This window comes from Rattus norvegicus, chromosome 11 (genome assembly GCF_021556685.1).
Source record: "Rattus norvegicus strain SHRSP/BbbUtx chromosome 11, alternate assembly SHRSP_T2T, whole genome shotgun sequence".
Taxonomy (NCBI): Eukaryota; Metazoa; Chordata; class Mammalia; order Rodentia; family Muridae; genus Rattus; species Rattus norvegicus.
This window is the reverse complement of record NC_141544.1, coordinates 95,256,715-95,271,593: the sequence shown is the minus strand read 5'-3', so window position 1 is coordinate 95,271,593 and position 14,879 is coordinate 95,256,715. Positions and strand designations below refer to the sequence as shown.

Sequence of the window (14,879 nt, the reverse complement as noted above, 5' to 3'; positions counted from 1 at the left end):
TGTTTTCCAGCCTTCCACTCTGAGGTAGTGTCTATCTTTGTCTCTGAGGTGTGTTTCCTGTAGCAGCAGAATGCAGGGTCCTCATTGTGTATCCAGTTTGTTAGTCTATGTCTTTTCATTGGGGAATTGAGACCATTGATGTTGAGAGATATTAAGGAATAGTGATTATTGCTTCCTGTTATATTCCTATTTGGATGTGGGGTTATGTTTGTGTGCTTTTCTTCTCTTTGTTTTGTTGCCAAGACGATTAGTTTCTTGCTTTTTCTAGGGTGTAGGTTGCCTCCTTATGTTGGGCTTTACCATTTATTATCCTTTGTAGCTCTGGATTTGTAGAAACATATTGTGTAAATTTGGTTTTGTCATGGAATATCTTGGTTTCTCCATCTATGTTAATTGAGAGTTTTGCAGGATACTGTAACCTGGGCTGGCATTTCTCTTAGGATCTGTATGACATCTGTCCAGGATCTTCTGGCTTCCATAGTTTCTGGCGAAAAGTCTGGTGTGATTCTGATAGGTCTGCCTTTATAGGTTACTTGACGTTTTCCCCTTAATTCTTTTAATATTCTTTCTTTATTTTGTGCATTTGGTGTTTTGACTATTATGTGACAGGAGGAGTTTCTTTTCTGGTCCAATCTATTTGGAGTTCTGTAGGCTTCTTGTATGCTTATGGGTATCTCTTTCTTTAGGTTAGGGAAGTTTTCTTCTATGATTTTGTTGAAGATATTTACTGGTCCTTTGAGCTGGGAGTCTTCACTCTCTTCTATACCTATTATCCTTAGGTTTGATCTTCTCATTGAGTCCTGGATTTCCTGTATGTTTTGGACCAGTAGCTTTTTCTGCTTTACATTATCTTTGACAGTTGAGTCGATGATTTCTATGGAATCTTCTGCTCCTGAGATTCTCTCTTCTATCTCTTGTATTCTGTTAGTGATGCTTATATCTACAGCTCCTTGTCTCTTCCTTTGGTTTTCTATATCCAGGGTTGTTTCCATGTGTTCTTCCTTGATTGCTTCTATTTCCATTTTTAATTCCTTCAACTGTTTGTGTTTTCCTGGAATTCTCTCAGGGACTTTTGTGATTCCTCTGTGTAGGCTTCCACTTGTTTATTTTTGTTTTCCTGTGTTTCTCTAAGGGAGTTCTTCATGTCTTTCTTGAAGTCTTCCAGCATCATGATCAAATATGATTTTGAATCTAGATCTTGCTTTTCTGGTGTGTTTTGATATTCTGTGTTTGCTTTTGTGGGAGAATTGGGCTCCGATGATGCCATGTAGTCTTGGTTTGTGTTGCTTGGGTTCCTGCACTTGCCTCTCGCCATCAGATTATCTCTAGTGTTACTTTGTTCTGGTATTTCTGATAGTGGCTAGACTATCCTATAAGCCTGTGTGTCAGGAGCCCTGTAGTCCTGATTTCCTGTTTTCTTTCAGCCAGTTATGGGAACAGAGTGTTCTGCTTTCGTGCGTGTAGTTTTTCCTCTGTACAGGTTTTCAGCTGTTCCTGTGGGCCTGTGTCCTGAGTTCACCAGGCAGGTCGCTAGGAGCAGAAAAGTTGGTCTTACCTGTGGTCCCAAGGCTCAAGTTTGCTCGTGGGGTGTTGCTTATGATCTCTCCGCAAGGGCAGCAACCAGGAGGACCTGTACTACCCTTTCTGGGAGGCCCCGTGCACCAGGATCCCAGATGGTGTTTGGTGTTTTCCTCTGGAGTCAGAAATGTGGGTAGAATGTAGTCTCTTCTGGTTTCCCAGGCGTGTCTGCCTCTCTGAAGTTTTAGCTCTCCCTCGCACGGGATGAGTGCAGAGAACTGTTTATCAGGTCGGTCCCTTCAGGTTCCGGCCGTGTCTCAGACGCAGGGGACCTGCTGCTCCTGTGCCCTTATGTATGGGAACCCAGAGGCCGTATACAGCTTCCTCTTGGGCCAGGGATATGGGCAGTGGTGGGCAGTGTTGGTGGTCTTTTCTGCTCTGCAGTCTAATGAGTGCCCACCTGTCCGGGCGGTGAGCTCTCTCTCCCACAGAGTTTGGGAGCAGTGAGCTGGGGGCAGGGATCCCCGAGGTAGGGAATCCCGCTAAAAAACGGAAGTGTCCGGTCCTAGAGAATTTTGCCTTTGTGTGTCCTGAGGCCACCAGTCAGGTCGCTTGGAGCAGAAAAGTTGGTCTTACCTGTGGTCCCGAGGCTCAAGTTTGCTCGTGGGGTGTTGCTTATGAGCTCTCCGCAGGGGCAGCCTCCAAGTATGATTTTTATTTGGTTTGAAAAGACAAATATACACATATATGGGGTCACTAGACAGTTTATTTTTGGTTCGCCTATTCTACCCATTAGTTCATGTGTCTGTGTATAATGTGATGTTACCAGGCTCTTTATAGTATAACTGAAATAAACTCATTCTGGCAATTACCCAATTAACTTGGCAGGGAGATTATTTCCTAAAGGAGGAATTCAAAGTTATATATATATATATATATATATATATATATATATATATATATATATATATATATTATCTCAAACTAGCCTCATTCCCATGGCAAACACTGACACTCATGTAAGCTCATGCCTTGCTCGCTGGCTCTCTCCCAGGGTAGGAAGTATTTACTCCTCCTTACCATGAGCATGTCAAAACTGGCAGTTTAATAATACAGAAATTGGAAAATTACAAAAACTGTAAAATCATAAGGAAAAAATTGTGTGAGTAATCCATCTGTCCCAGACAGTTGTTTTCATTCTGCTATTATAATCAATAAGATGAGTAAAATTTGTTTAGTTTTTTAAATATCTTTTTACATTCTCAGTTTCATTCAATTACAGCAAAACATGTGTTTAATTGCTGAATATCCTTCTGATGTGAACACAGACCTTCTATATAATTGCAAAGATTACTATATATATATATATATATATATATATATATATATATATATATTAGAATTTTTAATAAAAGATTTGTGATTATCTCTGGCTCTTTCACTGGGCATTCTTTGTCACCTTTAATTATTCCAGTGCTTTGTCCTTCATAGCTTTAGACATCAAGGATATTTCTTGGGATGGACGAGGTCTATTCCATTTGCCTACCCAATGTATGTGGATTTTACCTTTTAAATGTATGCAAGTGCAGCCTTAAAATTTGATTATAGTTTACAGTTGGGTCTTTTGTACAGTTGGATAACCCAGGCTTTGTCCTCATTAAAAGATGACCCTCTCACCAAAATAGACACTTGAATTCAATGCTAATGTTTCACTTAGGAGTTTGGGACAGATACCTAGGGAAATAAAATCTCATAATTATGCCTCTAAGAAGAGGGATTCTCCTGTGTAAATAACCCATCATAGCATCTCCAGTCACTGTAGCACTGGGCACATATTCCATCTCCTTTCCACACATCTCTTTTCCAATATCTGCGATCTACACAGAATATCCTGGACTCCTTCAAAGGGTTTGGTTCACTTCTCCATTTCCCAGACAATGCAGATGAGTTAGGATTCACAGGCAGACAACAGACTCAGGATAAGTCTCCTGTCTTAGTTTGGGTTTCCATTGTTATAAAGAGACACCATAACCAAGGTATCTCCTATAAAGGAGAAGATTTAACTGGGATTGGCCTACAGGTTCAGAGGTTTGGTCCGTTATCGTCGATGTGGGAAACATCAGACTGTAAAGGCAGGGATGGAGCCAGGTGGGCTGAAAGTTCTACATCTTGATCTTAAGGCAGGCAGGAGAGTGGATTTCAGGTAATTGTAGGAGGGTCACAAAGCACACAGTGACACAATTCTTCCAGCTAGACCATACCTCCTAACTGTACCCCTCCCTGAGCTAAGCACATTTGAACTACCACACTCTACTCCCTGGTCCCCAGAGGCTTGTTCAAGCACATCAATCTATTTGGATCCTACTTAGCCACAGCACAATGCAAAATACTTTTAGTCCAAGTTGAAAAGTTCCCTATGTCTCTAATAGTCTCAACGATGTTAAAAGTCTAAAGTTCACAGTCTCTTCTGAAATTCATCTAGTCACTTAACTGTCAAAAATCAAATCCCATACCTTCAAACCCCAGATGTACATTACAATTACAAAATGTCATAGTGAGAAAATGCTGAACAAAAGCAGACCAAAAGTCTAATGTGTACCAACTCCAAACTATGCATTTTCATGTCTAGTGTCAAAGAACTCCTAAGATATTCAAATTTATTTCTGCTTTGATGACTATTACACAATTCTTCCTGTTGGTCTCATTATATTTGCTGTTAGAAGATTTCCTCATTAGGTATCCAAGGGCTAATTGACCTCTAACATCTTGGGGTCTCTGTGGCAATTTCAGCTCCACAGGTTCCTTTTCCAATGTCTGGAATATACACAGGATCTTCTGAACGCCTTCAAAGGACTTGGTTCACTTCTTCAGGTCTGGCTTCTGCAACACTCAATGATCTGGTTGACTTCACTAAACTTCTTCTGCTGTTCTTGGTGGTCGTCCCACAGTACAGGCATCTCCTATATGCTGGGGTCTTCGGCTGCAACTAGACTTTATCAATAGTCTCTTATTGGCTCTCTTCATGGTGTTAATACTCAGCTTCTTTTTATGACCCCTTTATTATTGGGCTGTCAACTCCAATGGAGGTTCTGTCTTCACCTGAAGCCATTTCTGACCTCTTCCACTGCCAAACTATAGTTCCATACAACCACATTCATGCAGGAATCAGAAACACTGTCATTCACTTCCAAGCCACAATGCTTGGTTTGGTATCCAGGCACATAGAAGCAGGAATACTAATTAATTCCATCCTGGTACACAACCCCACTTTAGTAGGGGCTGGAATCATAGTGGCTCCAATAAGAGTCAAAACCACAGTCTTCTTAGTAGCTTATTTATTATCACAGTTGATTTTCCCAAGTGTGTTGTTTCCCATATTGCAGTTGCACTTAGCTCTATAGAAAGTTCATGATGCCACAATGGAGGGAAAAAAATGAAAATATGCAAATGACTAATGGCCAGAGATGATGCTGAAGACCTGACATGTGTAAAGAAGTCTGACAAAAATTGGTAGTAGTATCGTCGTTTAAAATTTCTGTTTTCAACCATTTACACTCCATGTTTTGAATCAAAATGTAAAAGGAGGTCAGTCATCCATAAATGGATAGAATGTAGAATCTTGCAGTGAACCTAAAGGAATATATGACTCGGCAACCCCAAGTCTTTTACTGAGGACATGAAACAACCATAGTTCTTTTCACAGGAGATTTCACAGTTGGTGCTCTGGGGAGATTTTTGTCTTACTTCCTCCATGGTTCACATCACTGTGATTAATACTACTAACATAAGAATGACAGAAGTAGATAGCTTCATCTTCAATTTCCACATTATTGATTGTCAGGAAGGCTGAGTTGGAAGAGCTGTCAATGGAGCCAGAGAACCTGTCAGGGACACCATCCGGTCTCTTATCATCATTATAAATCATAGTGGTGGGAGATCTTCCCTCATACTGCTGGTACCAGTGCACATAGTTGTTTTCTATGTTACCAGAGCTGAGTGTGCAAGACAGTTTGACTGTGCTTCCTAGAGACGTAGACACAGAGTTTGGCTGAGTAAGGACAGCCTGGGCACATGACCCTATAAGAAGAAAATAATAAAAATCAGTTAGAACAAGGTCATTCTATCCACAGTTAAAACTAGGGACCAAACATCCCAAGCAACAAATAATTCCAGTCCAATAATTCCTTAAACCCATCCACCTGTTAAGTGATGAAGGAAGGCAAGGAATAGTAGAGTCCATGTCATGGTGAAAACACTCAGATTTTGCTTCCTAAGTACAATGAACAAGCTATAGCCAGGCAGCCCTTCTTATATGTCTCTGAGATTCTACGTGCATGCTGGCTCTATGCAAATACAGTCTTCCTGTGGATGTACAAATTACTCCTTTATTTCAAACTGGGACTGACTGAGAAATTGTGAGACTACATATGGGGGTAATGTGGTCTCCACCAAATAGCAGGCCATAAAAATTTGCAAATGAATGGAAAACAGCATAAGGAAGCCCTTAGCCAAGACACCCCAGTGCAACTATGTCCTGTTATCTGGTATATGAATACCAGGTCTCCCTCTGGCAACAGTGAAAACATGTAGCAACTTACATATCCCCTGCCAGCATTCTGATTGAAATATCAATTATTCCTTAACATAATTTTGTAAATATCCAATAAACAGTGGGTAACTCATTTTACTTTTACATAGAGAATCAATACCTGGTTTGAGAGGCATACTCTTATTTTACTGTAAGAGTCTGGAGGTTATAATTTTGGTCATTTTGAGGTAAGAATTTATTAGAGGATTGGAGTTAAGAGTGAGTCTCAGCATATAAGAATGCTTGCTGTTTCTGCAGAGGATATGAAATTTGTTCTTAGTATCCTTCGCAGACAGCTCAGAACATCCTGTAATTACAGCTCAAGAGAATTGGATGTCCCTTTCTGGCCTCCTCAAATACCCAGACTCATTTATGTGCTCACAAACACACACACACACACACACACACACACACACACACACACACACACACACACACGCAGACACTACTGACATGGTAAACACATAGTTTATCATCTGCTTTCTACATATCACTTCTGAAGAAATGGTGAAAACATAACTGGTGAAATCCTCATTCTAAAAGAAGCCTCTATCTAATAGTTGAGGACACGTATCACTGTGGGAACCTATCAATAGAGAAGTTATTAATATTTTATCCCAAGACTACATTATCAAAATTAAAAATATTTATTTTTTGAGTATTTTTTCAATGCTATGTAGATACTGTCCATGAAAATAGTACATGCTTTTGTTGGAAAATGTATATCTTCTGTCCAATTCTCCTTCGGAATTAAGGAGGAATTATGAAGTCTAGTTGTGTGTTTACTACTCATGTGGCCTATGAGACCAAGGAGCAGGAAAGAACAAAGTGTAGCCCTCCATGGCATTGATACTTGTGCAAGTGTGTGGAAGAAAGTAGTGATTTCTGAATGACTTGGACTTACCAGGTGCTCTGTCATCTCAAGACCAGATCAGCACTGCCCTCTAATGGGCATGAGCATTCTTCAGAAACATTTGGGGATAAAATATTTTCTTTCAGGGGAAGAATTGAGCAGGGTTAAAGGAATATAGATAGGAAAGGAAAGTGAAAGCACGTTTCCAGAGCCATTTGTTTCCTTTTTCTAGAAAATTCATGAGGGAAAATAGCTAAAGGCACAAGGTCCTTAGTTGATACTATGAACAAAGAAATGATAGCAAAAAGGGTGCACGCAGGGGGTACTGTAAAGTACTCAATCCAGTATGTCCTTACACACTTTCAGTCTTCTCTCATCCTGAAAAAATAAAGCTGATATTTTCACCTCTTCATGTTGGTTTGTTTTAACAAGTCATTCAATTCATTTTTTCATTCTATAAAATGAACTTATAAATTCCCTAAGCAACTATCAACATCAGTTTTATTACTTGGGGTCTTTCTTTAGGATTCAAAATGACCTCTACTCAAGCTTATATACATAACCTACAACTAGAAAAAAAATCTTGGAATTAGCCCTGACCTAAGTCCCATTCCACACTAAGTAATATTTCTCTACAGGGACATGGTAGGAACTTCAGTCAGCCCGCACATTCACTCTGATTGAGCAGGGTAGAATATGACTTCACCCTTGGGAACCTGAGCTGCTATTCTGCCACAAGACATGTTAAACAGTACCATTAAGAAAGTGATAAGGTTGTGAGGAGAGAGTAGGAGATGAAGTAATCCCAACTCAAAGACTCTGGGAGAGATTCGTAGTATGTGTACTCTTATTCTGATACTTTTACTCACCTCACTCCTGTATCTTGCACCCTTGAGCTGTGATTGTCTAAATGGAGACAACTGAGTGTAGGATGGTGGGAATGTGGAAGAAGAGTGACCTGGTATTTGCTACGTGGCCATGGTTGCAACTCAGAATTTGAAGAAAACAATAGTAGCTCATGAGTCCCATCCACAGCACTGCAACAGTAAGTCAGTGGAGCAAAGAGAGAGGGCAATGTGTTTCAGAATCATAGCTTAAGGAATCAAAATTTAAAGTGCTAGTATTATGGGTTTTCCCTAGCTTTATTGAAGTATTACTGCCACTAATATATTTGCCACATCACCCGAGTCAGTCCTAGGAGACTCTTGAAAGTATCTTATTCTTTGGACTAATGTCACCTATACCATACTACTCTTAGCATGGTCAGCTAAATTAGTTATGGCTCCTGCCCTGAGATCATGCCATTTCATTCTCTGAAATGGGAAAATAAATTAAATTTCTCTCTGCTTCTACAATTTTTTCCATTTTTCTTTCTCAATTCCCTTCGCATCTTGATACACACTCTTCTTATCTATCATTAGACAAGGAACAGATATGTAAAAATAATAATTAAAGTAAAAGAAAATATATTTAGATAAACCAAAAATGAAATGAAGCAGGAAACAATAACCAAATAAGAACAAGGTCTCAAGAAAAAGCACAAGAAATGCATACAGGTGCAGACATGCTGCCATTTGGATATACCCAGAAATCTCATAAAAACTTAAAACCATATTAACATCCTAAGACAAAAGACCTCCAAAGATGCTTTTAAGCTTGTTTCATGTTGGTGATTTACTTCTGGATGTGAAGCCTTCCTTTAAGTATGATTTATATACCAAGATACACTCTAGGTCTTAGTTAATACCGTATTAGCAAGTTGGTATGAAGAGGAGATATTTTCTGGACTATTGGTGGAGATAGTGTCCACATCTACCTTCAGATGTAGGATCTTATGTACATCCTGTCACATTCCCAGTTGTGTCTAAAAGGCCTTGATTACTTGGTGTCCTCTAACCCTGTGGGCCCTACACTCTTTACCTCTGTTATGTCAGAGGTTTTGAACTGTGGTGGAAGAATTTGATTGAGATATCCCCTTCAGGGTTGAGTGTTCCAACATCTCTGATACTCTCTGTTTATTGCCTTGCTCTCAGACTCTGCATTTCTTCCCATATTTTGCAGGAGGATGCTTCTGGGATGATATAAGTGCAAGAAATGGATCTGTGAGTATAGCAAAATATCTTTAAAAGTTATTTTATTGCAGTGTTGCTTTGATCAAATATTAGTATTTGGTTTCTCCCTAGGATTCTGGACTATCTATTATCAGGTACTAGTCACCAAAGCAGCCCTGGGCATGAGTGAGTCTTAATTAAATCAGATTACTTCCACATGCTTTTCTCCAGTATTGTACAAGCATATTTACAAGAAGGTCAATATTACAGACCAAAGGGTTTGTACCTGGGTTAGTATTTACTGCTATAGTTTTGAAATGCATAAAATATCCTCCAGTACTGTAGCTGCTTGTATTATGAGTGCTAAGTATAACTTCTGGCAGGAGAGTGCCTTCAAGTAGCTTCTGGGAACCTGCCCTTAGTTGGTTCTGATTAGTAAATAAAGATGCCAACAACCAATAGCTGGGGAGGGAAGACAGAGGCAGAATTTTAGTATTTTTCAGGCTTGGGACCAGGAAGAGAGAGAAGGAGAGATCCATCAGGCCTGATGTGGACAGAGGAGATATAGAGTCCATCATGAGCTAGAAAGCAGGGAGAGTGTCCCAGCCTCTGGGCCAAGAAAATGTGGCCCAGATGACTGTTTAATTGGAATTTAGAGCAACCAAGATGAAATATAGAATTAGTAAGTAACAACTCGGTACTAATAGCATGGAGGTTAGGTAGTGGCCCAGCTATTGTGCTCTTTAAGGCATATTCAAATATAAAGGCTATGCGTGTTTCATCCAGGAACATAGAACTCGAGGTGAGTAATAAATGACAACTTTGGGACTATTTAGTAATTATACCTACAGAATACCATGAACATCAGCCCATTAGGTAAGGGCTCTCTGCAAGCATCAGACCCAGCTCTGATTGCTCAATGAATTATAGAGGGACTACCTTCAGTATTATGGCTTTGTTGTCATTTTTTGAAGGGTCCACAATAGCTTAGGCAATAGCCTGGGTTGTATGGAGGTTTCCAAAAGAAATTTTTCATCAAGAAGCTGACTATATGTAACCCACTCCTATAACTGGAAATTTTAATTAGTGATAAGAGACACGATCTTGTCATCTTCATTCATCCAATTTCATTTAGATCACACACACACACACACACACACGTACACACATACATACACACACACTTGCACACACATCCACATCCACACATACATGCAGAGGAACACATGTTCGCACACACATCTATATCTATACCTATACATATACCTATACTTCTATCTATATAACATCTGTCCATCATCAATCTGTCTATCAGGAAATGTTTACTGTATGCAGTTTTCCTATAACACCTAAAGTGACCCTTGCTTTTACCTTACCCACACTTTCCCCGAATTCCTTTTCTCTCCTCCTTCCTGTTTAATATTTCCATACCAATTTAAAAACCCTTTCACATATCTGAGGCTATCCATTATATCTTCCCTCTTTAGGAAGAGCCTTCGTTCCCTAAGAGCTCCTTATTCTAACCTAATGTCTCCAGTTTTCCGACTGTAGCATGCTTCTCAAAAATTTAACAGATAACACATTCATTTAAGTGAGTGTATCACATATTTGTCTTTGTTGGTCTGAATTACCTATCTTTGGATGAATTTTTTTTGGTTCCATCCATTTATATGAGAATTTCAACATTTCATATGCTCATATTCCATTGTCTAAATTTATTACATATTTTTGACCACTCATCTGATGACTGATAACTAAATTATTTCCATTATCAGGCTGTTATGAATAGAATCACAATGAATATGATTAGATAACTGCCTCTGTTATAGGATGGAGTGTTTTTTGGATATATGACCAAGTATGGTTTAAGTAGATTCTAAGGTAGACTGATTGCCATCTATATGAACCACCACATTGATTTACATGATGGCTTAAAACTTTAGATGCCCACAAGAAGTGAATAGACATTTACCTTTATCAAGTTTTCATGAGACTTAACTGTAACTTGTTTCACTTATTTTCATCATTTGACAACTATAAGATAAAATCTCCACAAAGTTTTGATTTGCATTTCCCTGAAAGTTAAAGATTTTGAATTATTTAAAAGTTCTCAACAATTTCAGGTTTCTTTTTCTTTTTCAGCTTTACAACCGCTCGATATCTTTTCCTTTCTTTTCGTTTTTTGGTGGTTAGCATCTATTTTTAAAATTTTATTGTTCTTTGATATTTTATGTATTTACATTTCGAATGTTATCCCATTTCTCCCCTCCTATATGCCCTCCCCCTGCTTCTATGAGGATGCTCCCAATCCCACTCACCCACTTCCACCTCAATGTCCTGGCATCCCTCCTACATTGGGGAAATAAACCTTCAGAAGATCAAGGGTTTTACTTCTGCTAATGCTGGACAATGCCATCCTCTGCTACACGTGTGGCTGTAGTCATGGGCTCCTCCATATATACTCATTGGTGGTATATATACTCATATATACTCTTTGTGAGCTCTGGTGGGATCTGCTTGGTTGATACTGTGTTTCTTTCTATAGTGTTGCAAACACATTCAGCTCCTTCAGACTTTTCTCTAACTCTTCCAAATGGGTCCCATTGTTCAGTTCAATGGTTAGTTGCAAGCGTCCTCATCTGCATCAGTAAGTCTCTCAAGAGCCTCTCAAGAGACACCCATATCTAGCTTCTGTCAGCAAGCACTTTTTGGCATCAGCAATAGTGACTGGGTTTAGTGGTTGCATATGGGATGGATACCCAGGTGGCACAGTCTCTGGATGACCTTTACTTCAGTCCATGCACCACTCTTTGTCCCTGTATTTTCATCCACACTTTGGTCTTCTTTCTTCCTGAGCTTCAAATGATCCTTGAATTATTTCTTAGGTATTTCAAGATTTGGGGCTAATATCCACTTATCAGTGAATGCATACCATGTTCTTTTGTGACTGATTTACCTCACTTAGGATAATATTTTCTAGTTCCATCCATTTGCCTAAGAATTTTATGTAGTCATTGTTTTTAATAGCTGAGTACCACATTTTCTGTATCCATTCCTATGATGCGGGCATCTGGGTTCTTTCCAGATTTTGGCTATTATAAATAAGGCTGCTATGAACACAGCCTTGTTATATGTTGGAGCAACTTTTGGGTATATGCCCAGGAGTGGTATAGCTGGGTCCTCAGGTAGAACTATGTCCACTTTTCTGAGGAAGCACAGACTGATTTCCAGAGTGGTTGTAACACCTTGAAATCCCACTAACAATGGAGGATTGTTCCTCTTTCTCCACATCCTCACCAGCAACTTCTGTCACTGGAGTTTTTGAGCTTAACCATTCTGACTGGTGTGAGGTGAAATCTCAGGGTTGTTTTGATTTGCATTTCCCTGATGACTACGGATGCTGAAAATACCTTTAGGTACTTCTCAGCCATTCGATATGTCTCAGCTGAGAATTCTTTGTTTAGCTCTGTACCACATTTTAAAATGTGGTTACTTGATTCTCTGGCGTCTAACTTCTTGAGTTCTTTGTATATATTAGATATTTGCCCTCTATCAGAAGGAGGATTTGTAAAGAACTTTTCCCTATTTTATTAGTCACTATTTTGTCCTATAGACAGTGTCCTTTGCCTTAGAGAAGCTTTGCAATTTTATGAGATCCGATTTGTCGATTCTTGATCTTATCGCATAAGACATTGGTGTTTCCCTTCATCTATGTGTTCAAGGCTCTTCCAAACTTTCTTTTCTACTACTTTTAGTGTATCTGGTCTTTCATCCACTTGGACTTGAGCTTTGTACAAGGAGATTCTGCGTGAATACAGATTCTTCTACATGCTGATCTCCATTTGAACCAGCATCCTTTGTTGAAATTGCTATCTTTTTTCACTGGATAGTTTTTACTCCTTTCTCAAAGATTAGGTGACCATAGATGTGTGAGTTCATTTCTATCTTCAATTTTATTTTATTGGTCTACTTGCCTTTCACTATACCAATACCATGAAAATTTTATCATGATTCTCTGTAATACAGCTTGAGTTCAGGGATGGTTGTCCCCCCAGAATTTCTTTTATTTTTCAGAATAGTTTTTGCTATCCTGTGTTTTTGCTTTTCTAAATGAATTTGCAAATTGCTCTATCTAATTCTATGAAGAATTGTATTGGAATTTTGATGGAGTTTGCATTCAATGTGTAGATTGCTTTTGTCAAGATGGCCATACTTACACTATTAATCCTACCAATTCAAGAGTATGAGAGATTTTTCCATCTTCTGAGATCTTTGATTTCTGTCTTCAGAAACTTGAAGTTCTCATCATACAAATCTTTTACTTGCTTGAATAGAGTCACACCAAGTTATTTTATATATTTGTGGTTAGTATGAAAGGTGTCATTTCCCTAATTTCTTTCTCAGCCTGTTTGTCCTTTGTGTAGATAATTTGTTTGAGTTAATTTTATATCCAGCTACTTTGCTAAAGTTGTTTATAAGTTGTAGGAGTTTTCTGGTGGAATTTTTAGGGTCACTTAAGTATACCATCATGTCATCTGCAAATAGTGATATTTTGACTTCTTCCTTTCCAATTTATATCCCTTTGACCTCTTGTCTAATTGCTCTGGCTAGGACTTCAAGTACTATAGTGAATAAGTAGGGAAAGAGTGGGCAGCCTTGTCTAGTCCCTGTATTTAATGGTATTGCTTCAAGTTTCTCTCCATTTAGTTTGATGTTGGCTACTGGTTTGCTGTATATTGCTTTTACTGTGTTTAGGTATGAGCCTTGAATTCCTGATCTTTCCAAACTTATATTATGAAGGGGTGTTGAATTTTGTCAAATGCTTTCTCAGCATCTAATGAAATGATCATTTGGTTTTTTCCATTGAGTTTGTTTATATAGTTGATTATGATGACTGATTTCCATATATTGAATCATCCTTGCACCCCTGGGATGAAGCCTACTTGATCATGGTGAATAATTCTTTTGATGCGTTCTTGGATTCAGTTTGCAAGAGATTTATTGAGTATTTTTGCATGGATATTCATGAGGTAAATTGGTCTGAAGTTCTCTTTCTTTGTTGGTTCTTTGTGTATTTAGGTATAAGCATAAATGTGGCTTCATAGAATGACTTCGGTAGTGTTCGATCTATTTCTATTTTGTGGAATAGGTTGAAAAATATTAGTATTAAGTCTTCTTTGAAGGTCTGATAGCATTCTTCACTAAATCCATATGATCCCGGGCTTTTTTTTTTTTTGTTTGTTTGTTTGTTTGTTTTGGTTGGGAGACTTTTAATGGTTCCTTGTATTTCTTTAGGTGTTATGGGACTGTTTAGATGGTTTATCTGATCCTGCTTTAACTTTGGTGCCTGGTATCTGTCTAGAAAATTGTCCATTTCTTTCAGATTTTCCAATTTTTTTTTGATTATGGACTTTTGTATTAGGATCTGATATTTTTTTGAATTTCCTCAGTTTCTGTTGTTATGTCTCCCCTTTCATTTCTGATTTTGTTAATTTGGATACTGTCTCTTTGCCCTCTGATGTAGTCTGGCAAGGTTTTACCTATCTTGCTGATTTTCTCAAAGAACCAGCTCATGCATTTGTTGATTCTTCCTATAGTTATTTTTGTTTCTACTTACTTGACTTCAGCCATGAGTTTGAATATTTCCTGCTATCAACTCTTCTTCAGTGAATTTGCTTCTTTTTGTTCCACAGCTTTCAGGTGTGTGGTCAATCTGTTAGTGTATGCTCTCTCCAGTTTCATTTTGTAGGCACACAGAGCTTTGCGTTTTCCTCTTAGCACTGCTCTCATTGTATTCCATAAGTTTGGGTATGTTGGGCCTTCATTTTAGTTTAACTCTAAAAAATCTTTAATTTCTGTCTTTATTTCT

General features: G+C 38.6%; 2 protein-coding genes across 4 annotated transcripts in view; both read right to left on the bottom strand.

Annotated features, from left to right (window-relative positions):
* Positions 1-14,879, bottom strand: part of LOC134481033 (immunoglobulin lambda-1 light chain-like) — a 422,701-nt gene that overhangs the window by 340,458 nt on the left and 67,364 nt on the right. The window contains exons 1-2 of one of the 2 annotated variants that reach the window (XM_087577385.1): positions 5,718-5,803; positions 5,296-5,595 (exon numbers count right to left, since the gene is read on the bottom strand). The exons of the other annotated variant lie outside the window; for it this stretch is intronic. Of the exons in view, the coding sequence (XP_087433511.1) occupies positions 5,296-5,595; positions 5,718-5,763 (346 nt within the window). The 5' untranslated portion in view covers positions 5,764-5,803. Of the gene's footprint in view, positions 1-5,295; positions 5,596-5,717; positions 5,804-14,879 lie in introns of those variants that run through there. 2 annotated transcript variants of the gene reach the window in all.
* LOC148002700 (immunoglobulin lambda-1 light chain-like) overlaps positions 1-14,879 on the bottom strand; it is a 404,510-nt gene that overhangs the window by 343,938 nt on the left and 45,693 nt on the right. The window lies entirely within an intron of this gene.